General features: G+C 39.4%; 1 protein-coding gene across 5 annotated transcripts in view; it reads left to right on the forward strand.

Annotated features, from left to right (window-relative positions):
- The first annotated feature begins 5,227 nt into the window (after window positions 1-5,227).
- Window positions 5,228-17,501, forward strand: part of RGS22 (regulator of G protein signaling 22) — a 63,600-nt gene continuing 51,326 nt past the window's right edge. For 2 of the 5 annotated variants that reach the window (XM_071803909.1, XM_071803910.1), the window contains exons 1-2: window positions 6,147-6,169; window positions 9,661-9,723. Coding sequence is in view for 3 of the 5 variants with exons in the window: in XM_071803907.1 (XP_071660008.1) it covers window positions 5,464-5,488; window positions 6,141-6,169; window positions 9,661-9,723 (117 nt within the window). In the remaining 2 variants the exon portion in view is untranslated. Of the gene's footprint in view, window positions 5,489-6,140; window positions 6,170-9,660; window positions 9,724-17,501 lie in introns of those variants that run through there. The other 3 variants (XM_071803907.1, XM_071803906.1, XM_071803908.1) reach the window with 3 other exon arrangements.

A 17,501-nucleotide genomic window follows, 5' to 3' on the forward strand; every position in this document is an offset into this window, starting at 1 on the left:
CTTCTAAGTTTTCCTGGTTAGAATAAGATTGTTACAGGAATCCTCGGTCCATTGGTGATGTGGACAAGTTAAGGAGTATTCTCCAGTGACAATCCAAATAGAGACTTCTGTAAAGGACAAGCTCTTCGGTCTTGCCCTTCCCTCTAACAGTTCCCTTCACTAGTAAAAGGTTTCTAATGTTGATAGACCAAAGCTACGTTGTATCTCTTCCCTTAGTATTTAGCCCTTCCTATTTTCTTTCTAAGCACTTTCTTGTTTTCCTCTTCAGGATTTTTTTTTTCCTTTCAGAATTCTTGTGTGTCTTCATACTTGTAATAACTGTTTTCCTGAGTGTCTGCATTAACTTTTTCTGACAGCCACAGAACTAACATGTTCAACACACAGAGGCTGTACCACTACAACAGGCAGATTGTTATTTTGCTAACAGAATAATTCAGGGCATTTAAGGGCCAGCTGTCTGACGATCAGTTTGTGATTTCCTCTCAGGATCTGACTCCCATTTTGGCAGTTCTGCAGTCAATATTTAAGCAGGTTTCCTAGCACCTGTTTCCAGGTTATGAGATTGCTGCTTTCAGATGTAAAAGCTAAAATGTATGTGGCAGTCATCCAAAGAAGGAGGAGTATTTACGTTTAACCACAGTTGGATTTCTGTGAAGATATTCAGGTATTAAAGATATCCCATGATGAAATGCCCACCTATATGTGAGAGGGGGAGTTTCTATTGAAAATTGGTGGGAAACAGTTCCATAGCTGTCCTTGGAGATCCCTCTAGATGCCTATCTGAACTTTTTTTTAGTAGCATTTGTTACTTTTTGAACAAGTAAGTAATTATGGGAATATTAATGACTTTACTGTGACCACTGCCAGGAATCAAACTCAGGTTAGCACCTAAAAACACAAGTGTGCATTTGGATTTAATAAAGCAATCCAATTTATGTCTTTTCTTTATTTGAGCAAGTTGCAAGGAGGACATTTGTTCACCCAGCAAGCTGGCATAGCTTACATGCTTGTTTCTGTGAATGCGAAGTTGTCTCAGCAGTTTTGATCTGATTTGCCTGGGTGACGCTTTGAAACACTTTCCCTGGTAAATGTTTGAAAGCATACATTTCTGAGAAGTGTGGAGGAAGGTACAATGACAGATTGAAGTCTTGACTGAAAGTTCACCTCTCCAAATGGCTCTTCAGTACTAAGCAGAGGAGGGAGATGCCAACAAAGATGGAGAGGACCAATTCACATTTTCCTCCTGTTTGTCTTCCTTTGCAGATCTCTGCTAGATCACCACTTTTTCAAAATGCTAATAGTTTGAAACCTACTTGTAGTCTTTTTACTTTTTTTTTTTTTTTTGGGTCTAGAATTTTGCTGGCATCACCTTTTCCAGAACTTACATCCGGTCCAGCCATTCATCTTTTTTTACAAAATCAGGTGCTTCTTGGGATAGATCATGATTTTGACTATATTTATGAAACATTCTATAGGTCTGCAGTTCTGCTGAGCTACATAATTATCACAATGAAAATACTAGAAGAGCATGGAATGAGAAAAATGTGGAAAAGGAGGAAAATGAGCTTAATTTTATATGTCAGCTTCCCCAGCTGGTGAACATTTAACTGGCAATATAAAATCAGGGCTGAAATGCACACACACAAAATATTTGACCTAAATGTATTGTTAACTAAGATAATGAGAATGTGATAAGGACTGCTAATAGATTCTCCATAAGACCTGATAACCTTATTCCAAAACACAAACTTTGAAGCACACTACAAAGAGGAAAAAAGACCTAAGAGTTTTATACCAAAATACACCAGATGAAGAAGGAAAAAGGACTTTTTAAAAAATTGACTTGCTTCCAAACTTCAATTCTATCTAAGCTGACTTGTGACTTCCATTTCTAACATTTAAAAAAGGCACATTTGTCATGTTTCTGTTATTTTCTAGACTAGTCTGTTTCACTTGGAAGGGTCCCTACAATAACCATCTGGTCCAACTGCCTGACCACTTCAGAGGTGACCAAAAGTTAAAGCATGGTATTAAGAATATTGTCCAAATGCCTCTAAAACTCTGATAGGCTTGGGGCATCGATCACCTCTCCAGGAAGCCTGTTCCAGTGTTCGACCACCCTCTCAGTAAAGAAATGCTTCCTCATGCCCAGTCTGAACCTCCCGTGGTGCAGCTTTGAACCATTCCCACGTGTCCTGTCACTGGATCCCGAGGAGTACTCAGCACCTTTCTCTCCACGTCCCCTCCTCAGGAAGCTGCAGAGAGTAAAGAGGTTGCCCCTCAGCCTCCTGTTCTCCAGAACAGACCAACACAGAGTCCTCAGCTGCCCCTCACCAGACGTTCTTCCTAGCCCTTCATCAGTTTTGTTGCCCTCCTCTGGACACATTCAAGGACCTTCACAATCTTCTTAAATTGTGGGGCTCAGAACCGCACACAGTGTTCAGGGTGAGGCTGCACCAATGCTGAATACAGCAGGATAATAATCTCTTTTGACCGCACAGGTGTGCTGTGTTTTCTTCAAAAATTACAAGCAACTAGTGAAGTTTAGGAGAATGTTACACACCAAAGACAATGTCTAAACCTACATCAGAAAGAAAAAGGGGCAGAGGGAAAAGGAACGGAATGATCATTAGCTTAAACATTTGAAATCAGATTAAGTAGCTTGGTTATGAGATGATGCACTACATACAAAATGCAAGTGCAATTTGTCTACCTGTTAGAAAGGTTTCATATTATATTTCATAGGCTATCTTTTATGCTTATTTCTCTTACATACATGCTAGGTATACTTATTTGAAATATTTAATAATCACAATAGAATGTGTTCTGATACACAGCACTAAGAAATCCTGTGTTTAAATATATGTCACTCGGTGTCACGTTACTCTTTGTCATGTCTTATTGAATAGAATTTGCATAGATAATTTAGGACTAGTTAATACTTCATCAGAATATTGATCATACTATTTAAATTGTCCATAGCTCACTGAACTTTGAATCTTTATTTTTTACTATTTGCTTCTGTTGAATATGCTTTTAATACATATCAAACTTTTGGCTGAAACGTGTATCTTTGCTAGATATTATTTCGCTTATCTCTTACGTCTTCAGAAATATTTTTCTTCTGCCAAGTGGGAAAAACAAATCACAAAATCCACTCATAAAACCTAATCAGACAGCTAACAATATTTCACCACAACAATGTCAAGTGGCATTATTCTGGCATTTAGTAAATAGAGCAGTGATTGTTGTATTCAGGCAGGCACTCTCAGGTATGAGAATGTACATCTGGAGTAGAGGGTGCAAAATGCTTTGTGTTTCTAGGACATGAAGCCATTTTCCCTGCCTCTATGATATTTGATTTACTGCTTATTCATTTTTGAGAGTCATCAATTCCTGGACTGAAGCTGTAGTCTTTGAGCATATGCATTTGTTCTGTTTTCACTTGATTGTGGATTCCACCAAAGTAATGTATAAATTAAAATAATCCTTTTTTTCACAGCTGAAGGGTATGGCTGGACATACTATACTGTTTGTCAAAGGGGGCACAAATGACAGAGTCTGCTGGGAATGGGAAGCTCTTGGTGCATTTTGGTCATCTTCTAAGAGCAGCTGATGGATTAGGCTTCTCAAAGGAGCCCCTCACAGAACTTGCATATGTGACATCTTGTACAATTCATCCCAATGGGATTTATGCCAAGCTACCAAAAACAGTGCTATTCTCGAAATAAGCAGCAGCAGAACCTTTGAAGGAACTTTCAAGCCAAAAACCTGAAGGTGCCTGAAGAATTTATGCAGTTCTAGGATCAGGTACTCACTAGGTAGGATGTCTTCAGATCCCAGTTGTGGAACACCTGAAGTTTTCTGAAATCCTCAAACAGGAGCCTGAATTCCTTTTTTGTACACAGCTTTCACTGACCCTACCAGAAATGTGACTTTTTCTTATATCTTGGAATACCTCCTCAAACCAAGGAAGAAACTAAGATGCTGGGAGTAGGCTCTGTTCTGTCTCTTAATGTGTTTTCTCCTTTTACCTATACTATTTTTAAACTTTTCCCCAGCTGGGGGAAAATGCAGCTGCCTTTGGATTTCAGCTAGGTCTGGGCCTTGGCAGCAGGAGGACGCAGGGAAGGCTGTTGCCAAGGCTGCAGGTTGTATTTCTGGCACATCACAATGGAGCTGTTTGTATCTCTCAGGAAACGGCCGAGCTTTCATCTCAGCCTTAGCAATATGAAGTTCCTCACCTTTTCTTACTTGACTACAGTGGAAGTTCTCTAGCATAGATAGGACTGACTTTGTTACTGGGGATCAAGCTTTACAGCCTGCTTACAGATGCAGAATTATGTGATACATGATTTAAATCTGTTGGTTATTAGTCATATGGCGTGAGATCTTTTTAAGCCAAAAATCCCACATGGCTGAAGGGTTTTGCTAATGTAAGACAAGGTAGAATCCAATTTTGCACTAAGAACTACCTAGGTCAGTTGAGAAAAGAGCACTTAATTTCTTGCTGCAAATATCCTGAAGTTCCTAGTTCACAGGCATCTCTTTGGGGGCCATATCAGCAGTGTGCCTGTGTCACAGAGATACCCCTAAAGTCCACTGAGGCGCAGGCAATAGGCTCCTGACAGACTTTATCGTAACCAGAGCTGCTTAGCAGAAAACCAATTACAAACAGGGTTTAACCAAAGTTATTCAGCACTCAGATAATATTATAAAACACAAGTTTGATACCAGTTCGGAGTTCAATTACTACAGAAACTACTCAAACTCAAGGGGATCAGATCCCAAAACAATAAAGTGATGATGCAAAATGTGTATCTTCCCGCTCTGTGTCAAAATGGAGACTCTCAATGGTTCCCAGATCGCTTCCCAGGTCAGTAAGGTGTCTCAGTCCCTGGGGAAGGTTCTTTAGATGGCAAGTCTAAGTAGTCAAACCTTTCACCACACACTCCCTCCTCTGACAAAGCCCAACTCAACAGAGGTCACCAGTGGGCTCCATTTATACAGTAGTTGAATTTGAGCTGTGGTCATTTATGGTAGTGATCCAGAAACTTCTCTCAACCAAGACATTTCATTGGCTAAGCTCTGTGTCTGTTGACCAAGGGGTGTGTGCATGACCGCAGTGATCCGTCAGCCGGTTTCATGGGGGAAACAGGGCAGGGGAAGAGTGCATCTGGCCCAGCCTAACCTGTGAGTGTGTGTCAGGGAGCTTTGCCTCAGCACTGGAAGGATTTGCTTCCCGCTGACCTCACGCTGTGCATTGTTTGCAGTGCCATAGCAACCCTCCGTGCTGCGAGCCACGCTGCAGAGCCAGCCTGCCCTGCCGCACACCCGCTGTCCCCAGCCAGGCCCAGGACCTCCGCAGCTTCTATTCTGATCTGCAGTCAAGGATTTCACCTTAGCAAATGAGGCCGTAAGCATGCGGGTGTGGGTGCTGGCCCTTGCGTGTGTAGATCCAGGATGCAGTCGAAGCGGCTCACCACTGGTATGTAGCGCTTTCCACACAGGGTGACAGACTGACTGTGTCACACCAAGGTCTGACCCCAGGGGGATTGGCTCAGGGAGAGCGATGGCGATGCAAAACAGGGAGGTTTTGAACTGCTAGGTTTAAACTTGCCCAGCAATATTCAGCAGTCTGAAAAGAGAACTTCACTCCTTCCAAATGGCGTCACAAAAAATGGAGTATTATCCTAGAATGAGTGAGATTTGATTATTTTGGAACACCCATAACTACTTTTTTTTTGGAATTTTATCATATGATTTGTAATGTTTGCTGTTCAAGTCTTCTAGAGTCTCATACAAACCTCTACTTTGATTAAAACCAGTAAGTTTCTAGTAATCAATTTTACAGAGGAAAGCTGACAAAAAGTTCACTGTTGTGTGAGAAATAATCTAGTTAAATAATACTTTAATTATATTTAAATAATTCTTGTGATACTAAACCTTTTTATGCACGGGTCAGCATTGCTTCATGTTCTTGGAGTTTATTTTGTTTCCTCAGGCTGAGTTATTTTATTTCAGAATATCCAAGAAGGTTGTCATGCCTCAGTACTTTTTGTTTCTGTTCAGTAATCGTAGTTAAGCAAGCTTGATTGTATTGCTTGGATAATGTATGATATTTCTCTTTTGTGTTTCAGAGCCTCCATGTATAACAGAAGAAGTGTTCGTAAGTATGCTTTTTAAGGCTTGATCATTTGTTTTGTCATGCAACTGTAGAGCTAAAAAGGCAAAAAAAAAAGTTCTTGGAAAGTCTGGTTTCTCATTTCTTTCCTCTAAGTATGGAGTACTGAGTAATTTCTTACTGTTTTATCACACACAAAAAAAACTTAGTTTGAAAATAATTAGGAAAAACAAAGTAACAGGAAACCGTGGAGAACAAGGATGAAAACAGAAAGAAAGGCAGGCAACAATCAACTGGAAGGGTCAACTTGACGGGTTTAAAAATCTTCTGCTTTACCTTTTTTACCTTTTGCTCAGAGCTCCTTGTAGTATTTTCCTAATGCTTTTCTTCTCATTTGAAAGGTAGATATTAACCTCATATGAAACGACACCTGAAATCTTGCAGCTTAGGTAACATTTACCTCTTCCCCAGTTTAGATATCTTTGTAACTGTGTATTTTAAGGTATAAATTTATTGCTGTCTCTTTTGGGAGCCTGCAGGCTACTTTGTGTGACTAGAAATGTCTGACTCCAGGTAAACCTCACACAAGGACATGGAGCTGTCAGAGCTCTAGGCAGGATCAAGGTTTTATACTAACTTTAACTTTTGACATTTAAGGATGCCATTTATTATATATGTTTCAAGAGTGGAGAGGTGTTTATCATTTTAGTGGGTGCTGCAATGTGAAATGCAAGCCTTTCAAGATGGTGCCTCTTTTACTCATGTTCAGCATTTCTTTTAGCATCTAATAGTATTTCTGTGTTGCTGTAGTTTTTCGTGATGGCAGTAATAGAGAAAGCTCTCAAATACTACAGATTAATTAAGTTTGGTTCCACAAAGTATCTAAGAAATGGTTGTATACCATTGCCAAAATGATTTTTAAATTCCTTCCCATGTTAAAAGAGTGTCAGAAATCAGGCTCAGGATATTCCTATTTGAACACAAATTACACGAAAGCAAAACTGCAGTTTTGGACCAATTTTTAGCACACCTTGACCTCCAGTTGCAATAGTAAGGCAGCTTTTCTAGTCATAATTTGGACTGTGCAGCAGGAAAGATGGCATGGGAAGAAATGAAGCAAAATGCTTCCTGACACAAAAATCTAAGCTATAACATTGTATTTGCAACTCCATAACCTATAATGTGCAAATATGAAAGTGCAATTATACTTTCAAATGAAAAGCCTGACCGCAAGAAAACCTTCAAAAACCAGAGGAAAGTATATTGTATATAGATGCAGTAAGATCAGTAAGTAGTAAAGCTTGCATTAATAAGATCATAAACATTTTATTGTTTAATCAACCACTGTGTTTACATTTCTTGCTGTTATATGGGACTACAGAGAATTATATCCTTGGCAAATTAAAAACACATGTTACCTGTATATTCTTAAAGATCTTATATTTCAATCAGTAATAAGTGAAATTATTTTGAATGAGTCCTTTGAATCAACAAAATGTTTACATGGGGTATTATCACACCTAGCTGTCTTCAGATTCACCCTTATCAGTGTCAAATCTAATTGTGCATTACCCAAACCAAATGTGGGGCAGACTGCAGCTTGTTTCTAATAATTTTTTGTTGTCGTTAGTTGTGCTAATACTTGCTGAGTTGAGATTTCTGAATCTGATTGATTGCCTAGTGGCATTAGCATTTTCTGTTGACTTCAGAATGCTTTGGGTTAGACACTTGGGTAAATTCTCCTAGGGCAACAAAGCTGGTGCATGGTCTGGAGCACAGATCTTCTGAGGAGCAGCTGAGGGAACTGGGGCTGCTTAGTCTGGAGAAAAGGAGGTTGAGGGGGGACCTTATTGCTACCTGAAAGGAGGTTGTAGCATGGAGGGTGTTGGTCTCTTCTCCCAAGTAGCAAGTAATAGGAAGAGAGGAAATGGCCTCAAGTTGCACCAGGGGAGACTTAGATTGGATATTAGGAAAAAATTTTTCATGGAAAGGGTTGTCAGGCATTGGAACAGGCTGCCCAGGGAAGTGATGGAGTCACCGTCCCTGGAGGTATTTAAAAGGTGTATAGATGAGGCTCTTGGGGACAAGGTTTGCTGCTAGTTATGGTTGGACTCAATGATCTTAAGCGTCTCTTCCAACCAAAATGATTCTACGATTCTATGATTCCTGCCTAATCAGTGCCCTAGCATCTCTAGGTACATGATACCGCAACTGCATTGGACTGTGGTTCTGTGATCCAAATAAAGCACAATCTCTGCAGTGCAAAAAGCCTTGCTTTCAGTGTTGTCAGCATTTTCCAGGAATGAGCATGGACTTATTTGCCTGTCCTGTATCAGTCATAGCAGCAACCACAAGTACTAAGGAATAAATATTGGCAGACTGAGGCTGGGCAAAAACCATTAGGTCTGATTCCAGCTTGTCATGCAGCACACAGGGGCTTTACTGGGTTCATAGGAAAGTAGATTAGCCCAAGATTTCTTCCTTACCTAGGTACAAGCTGTGTCTAATTAGGTTAGACACTGTGGAGTTTCGATCAAGATACTGCCTGCCTACAAATGCCACGATGTACACTGTACACAACCTTCCTCAGTAGTGTATTACAGTGCTATGAGCTTAACAAAGAGAAAAAAGATTGTGTCACAGGACCTTTGCTGATAGCAGCATTTGATTTAGGTGCATTTTTGTTGTGTTGCAAGGCAGAAATAATAGAATATTCAAGAAACCGAAATGATTAAAAATAGTTCAGAAGTCTTCATGATACTGAAGACAGATTTCTGAAGTCCAGTGGAATAATGTTCTACCTTCTGTTGAATTGAAATGGCGGGTGAGGGTGGTGGGGATGGTATTTAGTGCAGTAGAAGTAAGATTGGGATCCGTATTTATTGATTTGTCAATAGCAAAAAAAAAAAATCTATTCTACATTTTTTGAGTCTTGTTAACAGGATTTAAAATGCAGGGGTCAGAAAGAATCCAAAAACACCTGCAGGTGCAGTCTTCACTTGTGATGAAATCAACAGAAAGCCTCCCAGTGCTGCCAGATTCCAAGTACGGCATATACTGCTTGCTTAGTGAGCCAAACTATAGATCTGTGAATTCCCCCAAATCATCCCCAAACATCAGTGTGGGTACAGAAACAGAGTTTGGTGAAATTTTATACTCCCCTCCTTCCCAGAAGTGAAAAAGGAAGGTATAATCTGAGGAACTTCTAGACTGTTGGATTGTGCACATTTTTTCAACAGTAAACATGCAAATTTCCAGCTTTTACAAGTTGTTTGGTTTATGAAGACTTTATCTGTACATTTTTGGCAAAGGATTTACCTTCACATGTGTTTTTTAAATTGCTAAGGACCTCAGTGATATGCAATGCCTAGAATATAACAGAGATGCAATCATTATATCAGAAGTGGGAAATAACATTTTGCAAAAGTTTGCATGTCATATGTCATGGAAAAGTAATTGTTTGAGGCAACAGTGCATTCAAACCATGTTAGCACAGGTTAGTACAAACCTTGCTTTGTGGCTTTGTCTCTTTGTAGGAAGAATTCTTAGCCACAGATGATATGCTTGTGGACTACTTTAATGAATTTTTGAGCCTTCCGGTAAGTACCTTACAGAAATTCATTGCAAAATACAAGAAACACCTCACTAAGATTAGTAGTAAAGTAATCCATCTTAGAACATTTTGCATTTTGCCACTGGGAAATTAAATAGCTTTTACAATATGTCTGTATTTTAGTGGTAGCAACTCTTACAGTTCAATGTTATTATCTGTCAGGAAAAAAAACGCAATACCTGGACTTGTGAAGACAGATTTTTCTCTTGCAAATTTATGTATTTAAATCACAGTGCACCAAAATACTATTAATAGGAAATGAAAAAGAGATGTAAAAAGCATAAAAAGTCCACTTTTATTCCAGTATCATGACATGCTGACATAATAAATATTTGTCCTTTTACATTCTTCTGAGCATACACTCAGTGATTAATAACAAGTTTGCCTGAGGAAGCAACTCTCTCTTCATGGCTGTTAAGACCTCAAAACTGATGCTCCTTTCTTCTTCCTCTCCCATCTTCAGCTAGGATGCAGTCTTTCACTGTTTTCTTTGTGCTGATCCAGTTGCAGTTAAACCAGCATACCCAGTAATCTATATTGAACCAGTTGCCCTATATTTTGTTCCATTTCCCCATCAATGACCCTGCCTCCCCACCCTCTCATGACAGGTACATGTACTGTCCTGCTCTCTCAATGCGGCAACTCTCCCAACTTCATCTTAGTAGTCTCGGTCCTGACTATCCCCATTGTCTCCACCCAACAGGCTGCACTATGAGAATATATGCCCATTTCTGCAACTTACTTGTTAGGGACCACCACCAGCATTAGGAAAGGGCAGAATATTTCTTGATGATCCTTGGATGTAAGAGTATGGTACAGCCACTATTGAAATACATAGGTGTGCTCTCTTAAGCCACATCACAGATTTGTATAAAAGTACACATAATCCATAATGGCAGTTGCAGAACTAAGGATGGTAGAACGGGCTCCTCGTGTCAATTTTTTATCATAAAATAGGATCTGGAGGTATTACCTCTGTATCAGTGTGGGGTTTGTGCACAGCAGTGATACTGACTTCTCTCAGAAACTCAACCTTTACATGCTTTCATTGCACTGCAAGATTCCTAAGAAGAATTTTTGCAAAGCTAGGGAGATGCAGATGGAAGAAAATGTGTAGTAAGCGGGCTGGATTTTTTCTTTTTCTCTACCCCCAACCCCCAGCCTTGTAGCTGCTTTAGGATATATACCTAAATCCAAGCTGAACTATGCAGCTTTTAAACCCAGGCCTCCTTCCATGTGCCAGATTGTTCTTAGCACAGGAATACCATCCTCAACACCTCTGCTGCTTATTTGGAAACTATGCTTCAAGTTTTCCCCAAATCACAGAGGATGAAATGGGTAATAAGTTCAGCCTGCTTAGTCTCTGGGTCTCCTTGGACATGCACAGATTTCAGGACATCTATTAGGAGCCAAAATTCTCCTTGGCCTCAGAGGACTCCTCAGCCGGCAGTCCTGGCGCAGCTCAGCAGCTCTGAACCGCAGCGATTGTTCCAGGCGCTCCTGACTGCTCTGGAAGCCCAGAGAAAAGAGTTCACAGACATTCCTGAGTAAACACTTTTATGCTGGTAATCTTGGTGATTTTCTAAGATGACATGTGGTCTGTCATACATATTTACATATCTTCATGAAAACAGATGTTCTGTTAGCTATTTTTATCTTTAATATTATCATAATTTGTTTTATTTTCTCTTTGATCTTTTCCTGAGGATCTACCCTCTTCGGGATTAAGTTCTATTAATGCCTTGAGTTCTGTGGTTTGAATACCTTGTATTCTCAATTTCCCTCCTCTTCTCAGAAGGCTTCTACTAAAACACCACATTGAGATTTCCATTGCTTTATTCTTGTTGTGCTTATACATGGTTGCCTGGGAACATTATTACCCAGGTGTGTTAGTAGTTAGGCAACAAGTTAAACTGAAAATATTGTGTGACTTGATACAAGAAATCAGAGGTAGCATATGCTTATTTTAAAAGACTGCCTCTGCGTTGATTTATAATGCACCACTAGTGTGTGGAGAATAATATCACTGGGGACTTTCTATAGCAGCAACAGATTTTTTTTCTTTGATTTACAGTATGTCCTTTAAATGATCCTGTTATAATAATGTTCAATACAATCTGACATTAATATCTAGGTACTCCAAATATCTATGTACTATAATGAAGGATAGTTCATACAGCAAATGTTTCTGAAATACAAAATAACACAAAAACCCTCATGAGGGCACTTGTTGCCAGTAGTACAGTGATTTCACAGTAGCAGAAACAAATTACATGACATACAAATGAGTTACACCTTCCTTAGAAACTAATCTAAAATGAAAGATTTAGGAGAAACATTGGCCTGGATATGTTTCCATTTCTAGCTAGTCAGGCATGCCTAGAATTTGAATCTTTCATCCATGTATTTAAAACATCCAAAAATATGTAATATTCCAAGCACAAATACAGGCTGGGCAGAAAATGGTTTGAGAGCAGCCCTGAGATGGACTTGGGGATGTTGGTTGATGAGAAGCTCAACGTGATCTGGCAATGTGTGCTTGCAGCCCAGAAAGCCAACCATATCCTTTCCAACTCAAACCAATCTATGATTCCATGTTTAGCCAGGAATGGAAATTCAGAAGTCAGAAATTGCCATCTAGCCCAGTGTTGGAGATCACAGTAAGAAAGCTCAGTAATGGCAGATCATTTCTCCTGCATTCTACAAGCTGCCTGTTATTTGTTCTACCCCAAGTCCATGCTGGGGCCTTACCCCTCACTTTCCAGTTACCAGTGATCCTGATGGACACACAGTCCTCTTTGTGACCTCAAAGAGTTGCACTAGAGACAAAAGAGCTCACTGCACCTCAGTTGATGCCTGGTCAGGAGATACCGCTCTTCATTGCAAGACCCTGACTGTGAGTTTCCCTTGCAGCAGAAAGATACCAAGTGATGACAGTTTTATTGACTTCAGATTTGAAGACGACTACTTTTGAAAGTTGTTCTCACTACAAAAGCTCTCTGCTCATAACAGAAAAAAGGAAAATGAAGGAATTACAGTGCCTCAATTCAAGGCATCAATACATGCTCATTAGTTTCTTCTTGTCTTTTCCAGGTGTGTGAAGGGAGGCTGCAGGTGCCAACACAACCTTTTTTAAAAAGGGTTTTGCATTAGCAAGGCCTGAGTCTTACCCAGGACTAAAACTTGTTTGCTATCTTTGACATTCAAAGGAAGCGAATTAAGCTCTCCCAACTTGTTTCTTATTGATAACAGGTTTACTAAAAACGCTTTTCTCTTATCTCTTAATTAGATTGTGGTATGTCATTGTGACTTGTGTCTTTTACTCATCAATGGAAGGGAAATCCTGAACTCATTAAAGTCAATGGGAAAGTTGCTGTTGACTCTGTGCATTTTCCAGGCGCTTCTTAGAGCTGCTCAAATTCTCTTCTGGTTTGTACTCTTGCTGACATTTATTTATGATACACACATACCTGTGTTAAGGAAGGTTTGGCAAAACTCCTGGATGAGGTCCCTATTCATTCCCACTCTTTCAGGGCCTTAGCCCAAGAGGTGGCCAAGCTGTGGTCATTCTGTTTCTTTTGGGATCAAACTTCATTGCTCAGAGAGGGATGCAGTGAGCATATTTACACATTTGTTAAGTGTATCTGAAGTATATCTGAAAACTGTTAAGGCAGAGAACAGTGAGATTTATGTGTCTGATATCCTGGAAACATGGTGATGGATGCTGTTTTGGTTTCTGTTTTGGGAGGAGTGAGAGAAATTTGCCTTCCCTTCAGTTAAGTGCATAACTTTAAGTTTCAGAATTATGGATTCTATTTATTCTTCAGCTGAAACCATATTCAATGTGCATTTGACAGCTAAGAAATGTCTTTGCTATCAAAAATGTACATGCAATCGTTTATTTATTTAATAGTATTGCTTTACCACAATCTGAAAACAGCTTTTTGTTGTTTGCTTGGAGATTTTTTTCTGAAGCTGAGACAACTACACTGAGTTACACTGGTCACACTGGGCTCAAAGGGAGAATTGCCTGTGATTGAAACAGTTTGCAAAGTCTGTGGATTTCTTACTTGTTGATATTCTCAGCTCCTTGTTTATCCTGTTTATTGTGCTGAATTGATAATGTATGAATCCCAAGCTTCAAGTCTTCTGCCAAACCTGACTTATTTTTTCTTGTTATCTTGAGGTATAATTTGGATCTTGAGTTTTCCCTCTCTGTCTTCAAAGCATGAAAAATTGGCCCAAACTGGAGAGAGAATACAGGGAAGAATGCACGGATACTCAGTCTTTCGTTAGTATATTTTACTTGTCTGTAAAAAGCCAGCACTTGCCAAATGTGGGGTAAGAAAGACATTTTTTAGGATATTAAATTGGCATGGATATTTTTTTCCCCTTCCTTTATGGCATAGGCTATCATCCACTCCTTAACACAGGCATCTTCACTGAAGAGATTCCTTGTTATTTCAATGACCTAGAATATTGGTGGTGCCACAAACCTCTCTGATTATTGTCCTGTTAAACACTGTAGGATTTTACAGCACTTGGCTTTTGTGGGAAAGATTTTAAGTTCTCTACAGGGTATGAAGCTGGGCTTTTTTTCTGTGGCTTGTAATGTGTGCAAATGGTTAGATTGTGTGTTTGCTCCAATGTTTTTCACATACTTGAGAGGAAAAGAGATTGACTGAGCCTCTGTCCTGGACTGTAACTGGGAAAATGTTTTCTACAGGAAATCAGGTTTGATTTTGGTGGGGTTGTTTGTTTGTTTGGTTTGTGTTCCCATTTGGTTTTTGTCATAACATTATTACTTCTGTTTTTGTGGTGGGCGTGAGTTAAGAAGGTCAGGATTTATCTTTTCTTTTAATATGGTTCTAAACCCATTCTCATTTATTATTCTAGTTTTCTTAAGTAAGCAAGTGAAACACACTTCCCCCAGAAAGGCTTAAAATCTTCTAAAATGCTTTTACACAATACTTTGATGAGAGTTTGGTATTTGTACAAAATCATAGATCACTCGTGCTGGAGGGAACTTCAGGCAGGTCTGTAGTACAGCCTTACAACCAAAGCAGGGCCAGTGCTTAGTTTTGACACCAGCTTGCTTGGTACATTCTCCAGTTTGTCTTGAAAATCTTCAACAACTGATTCCACTGTTGCTCTGGGCATTCTGTTCCAATGCTAATCATTCCACAATTACCTTTTTTTTTACACACAGTTGAAAACTCTACTGTTTCACCATATGATCATGGTCTCTTGTCCTCCTTTGAGGCACCTCTGTGAAAAGCCTGGCTTTATCTTCTCAGTAACCTCCTTGTAAGTACTGTAAGACTGCTGCTAGGTCCCCCCAGAGCTGACTCTTCTTCAGGCTAAACAAGCCCTCAGCCTCTCCTCACAGGACAAGTGCTCTAGCCACCTTGGTGGTTGTCTGCTCGACTTACTCAAATATATGAACATCCTTCTTGTACTAGGGACCCAAAACTGAATGCAGTTACCCAGATGTAGTCTTGCTGGTGTCAAGTAAAGGGGCTCTACTGGCTACTCTGTGCCTGATATAAGAATTATGCATGTCTTGATATTCCTGGGGACAGGTAGCTACACCTTGGTCCAAACCCCAAAAGTCTGGACTAGAACCATCTTTTTCAGTCAGGTATCATGTATGAAGTCTTAATCTTCTTGTCTGATGAGTGTGTGTTCTTTGTTCCATTAGTATATTTGTCTTACAAATGATTTGTAGCCAGACTCACAAAATAGCAATGTAATTTACATTTTAAAAATTAATACTAGCATCTGGTTCACTACATTAAAGTTGTCATGTGTTTTCTATGCAGTTAATTAGAATGCGTATTGAAAATATGAGATTTAGAGTGAGTTACAAAGGATTAAATAAAAGTAGATGTGTGTGATAAGCTAATGTTGTCTTTGCTTAGTTTTCAAACTGCATAACATGGAACTAGAATAATCTGGTCATGTCCAGTCACATAGCCCTGGATTATGGAATTTGCACTTTGTTTGCTTTTTTCCACAAGCAAGAGCGTTTCAAATCCTGAGAAACTGAAGCACCTTGTTTCTTAGTGTATTTTCTTCCATTTCCCCTTTAAAAGCATGAAAAAATAAATAAGAAAGAATACATTTGGAAGTTATTAAGGTTGCACAGTTAGTCACTTACAAGCTGGTGGCAGCCCAAATTAGGTTTGAAAGTACATGGAGTGTACATATAGCAAACTGGGAGGAGTTCTGAAAGAAGTATAGAGAAATCGACTACACATAAAAGCCTCTTTAAAATGCTGTTCTGTACATCTGGAGAAAAACCACTAAAACCTGCAGAGCACCCTGGAGAAATTTGTTGCCAAAAGAAGCACAAGGTGTCAGAGAACAAAAACCAAGCTGTGATTTCAGCTGAAGTTAGGTAACTAAGCAGACTAATGCAATTCAGTGCGTGGCTGTGAGCAGTGGCAGTCTGATGTCACAGGCACCAGTCGCACACTCACACCTCTCACACGCTACATGCTTTGCCAGGCTGAGCCTCCACAGTGAGACATTATGGGGTAAGTAGAGGATGTTGTAACCACATCTTGCAGCCACATGGCTTGATCCTGGGCATTGCTCTACAAGATGTTGATCAACAAGGTGGCTTCAAACAGAAGCAACAAAATTGCTTATACTGACATGGTTACTTTGGATTTATATAGGTGTGAAGAAGAATAAAATTGGTCTGTAATATATTTCTATACTATATGTAGCATGTATTCAGCATACATGAATTATGTCTATGTGTATATATGTAATATATGAAAAAGTTAAAGGAAATTAAAAATACAGTCCTTGAAAAAATAAAATAATCTTATTAAGCACAGGGGTATGACAACTGTGCAAACACCAGGTGGGATCCTGCCTGGAATGAAGCCAAAAAGAATTTTGGCACTGGGTCTGGATATGGCCAGGCTTTTCTTCAGTTCTTAAATACAACATGCCTTCTTGTCCTCCAGCTCAGTGCAGAGATGGTTATATGCTCTGGTTGTATATAATCTCGTATTCACAACTGCCTTGGGTATCCCCTATTACTTCTGTAAAATCCATTCACATTTTTCCTCTTCATTTCAAGTAAAAGAATTTGAAAGACATGCTTTTAAGGAAATACCTAGTACCAGAACTCAAAGGAAGGAAGATGGGTCTGTTTTAATGTGTACACGTGCAGTGGGTGTTTTGGAATGGACAAAAGTTACAATTACTTAGCTGACATTGTAGTTTGGTCTATCTCATGTATTACACAGTACCTGGCTAAACCAGTGATGTATAATAAAACATACTGCAGGCCATAGATTCTGGTAGATGCCTGACCTACAAGTAACGATATGGTGAGAAGCCTTTCCTACATATAGAAACCTTCAGATTCATCTTTCTCAGATACATCTCACACTTAAAAGGTCAGCTTCATTGCTAATCTTTTCAGTCCTTGATCGTTTGTGGTAATGAACAGGAGAATAACACTGGAGGTCTGATCCTATTGGTAAGTAGTCTCCTGCAGAACAGTTCCTAACGTCACTGTGAATTGTATATTCTAGACATCTGTGTACTGGATCTATTATTTGCATGTGAAAAAGAATGGTCTATGATCTTGAATGGGTTAAGTTATTGACAATTAAGCATAGCCAAGATAAAAAGTAGGAATGCTTTGAAAAGCTATGCAGCAAAGAGACTAAAGAACAAGAATGCAGAAAAATTACTATTCCGGGCCCTAGACATAAACTACAGCAGGCAACAGAAAGAAGC

Source organism: Patagioenas fasciata, chromosome 2, assembly GCF_037038585.1.
Source record: "Patagioenas fasciata isolate bPatFas1 chromosome 2, bPatFas1.hap1, whole genome shotgun sequence".
In the NCBI taxonomy this organism is placed as follows: Eukaryota; Metazoa; Chordata; class Aves; order Columbiformes; family Columbidae; genus Patagioenas; species Patagioenas fasciata.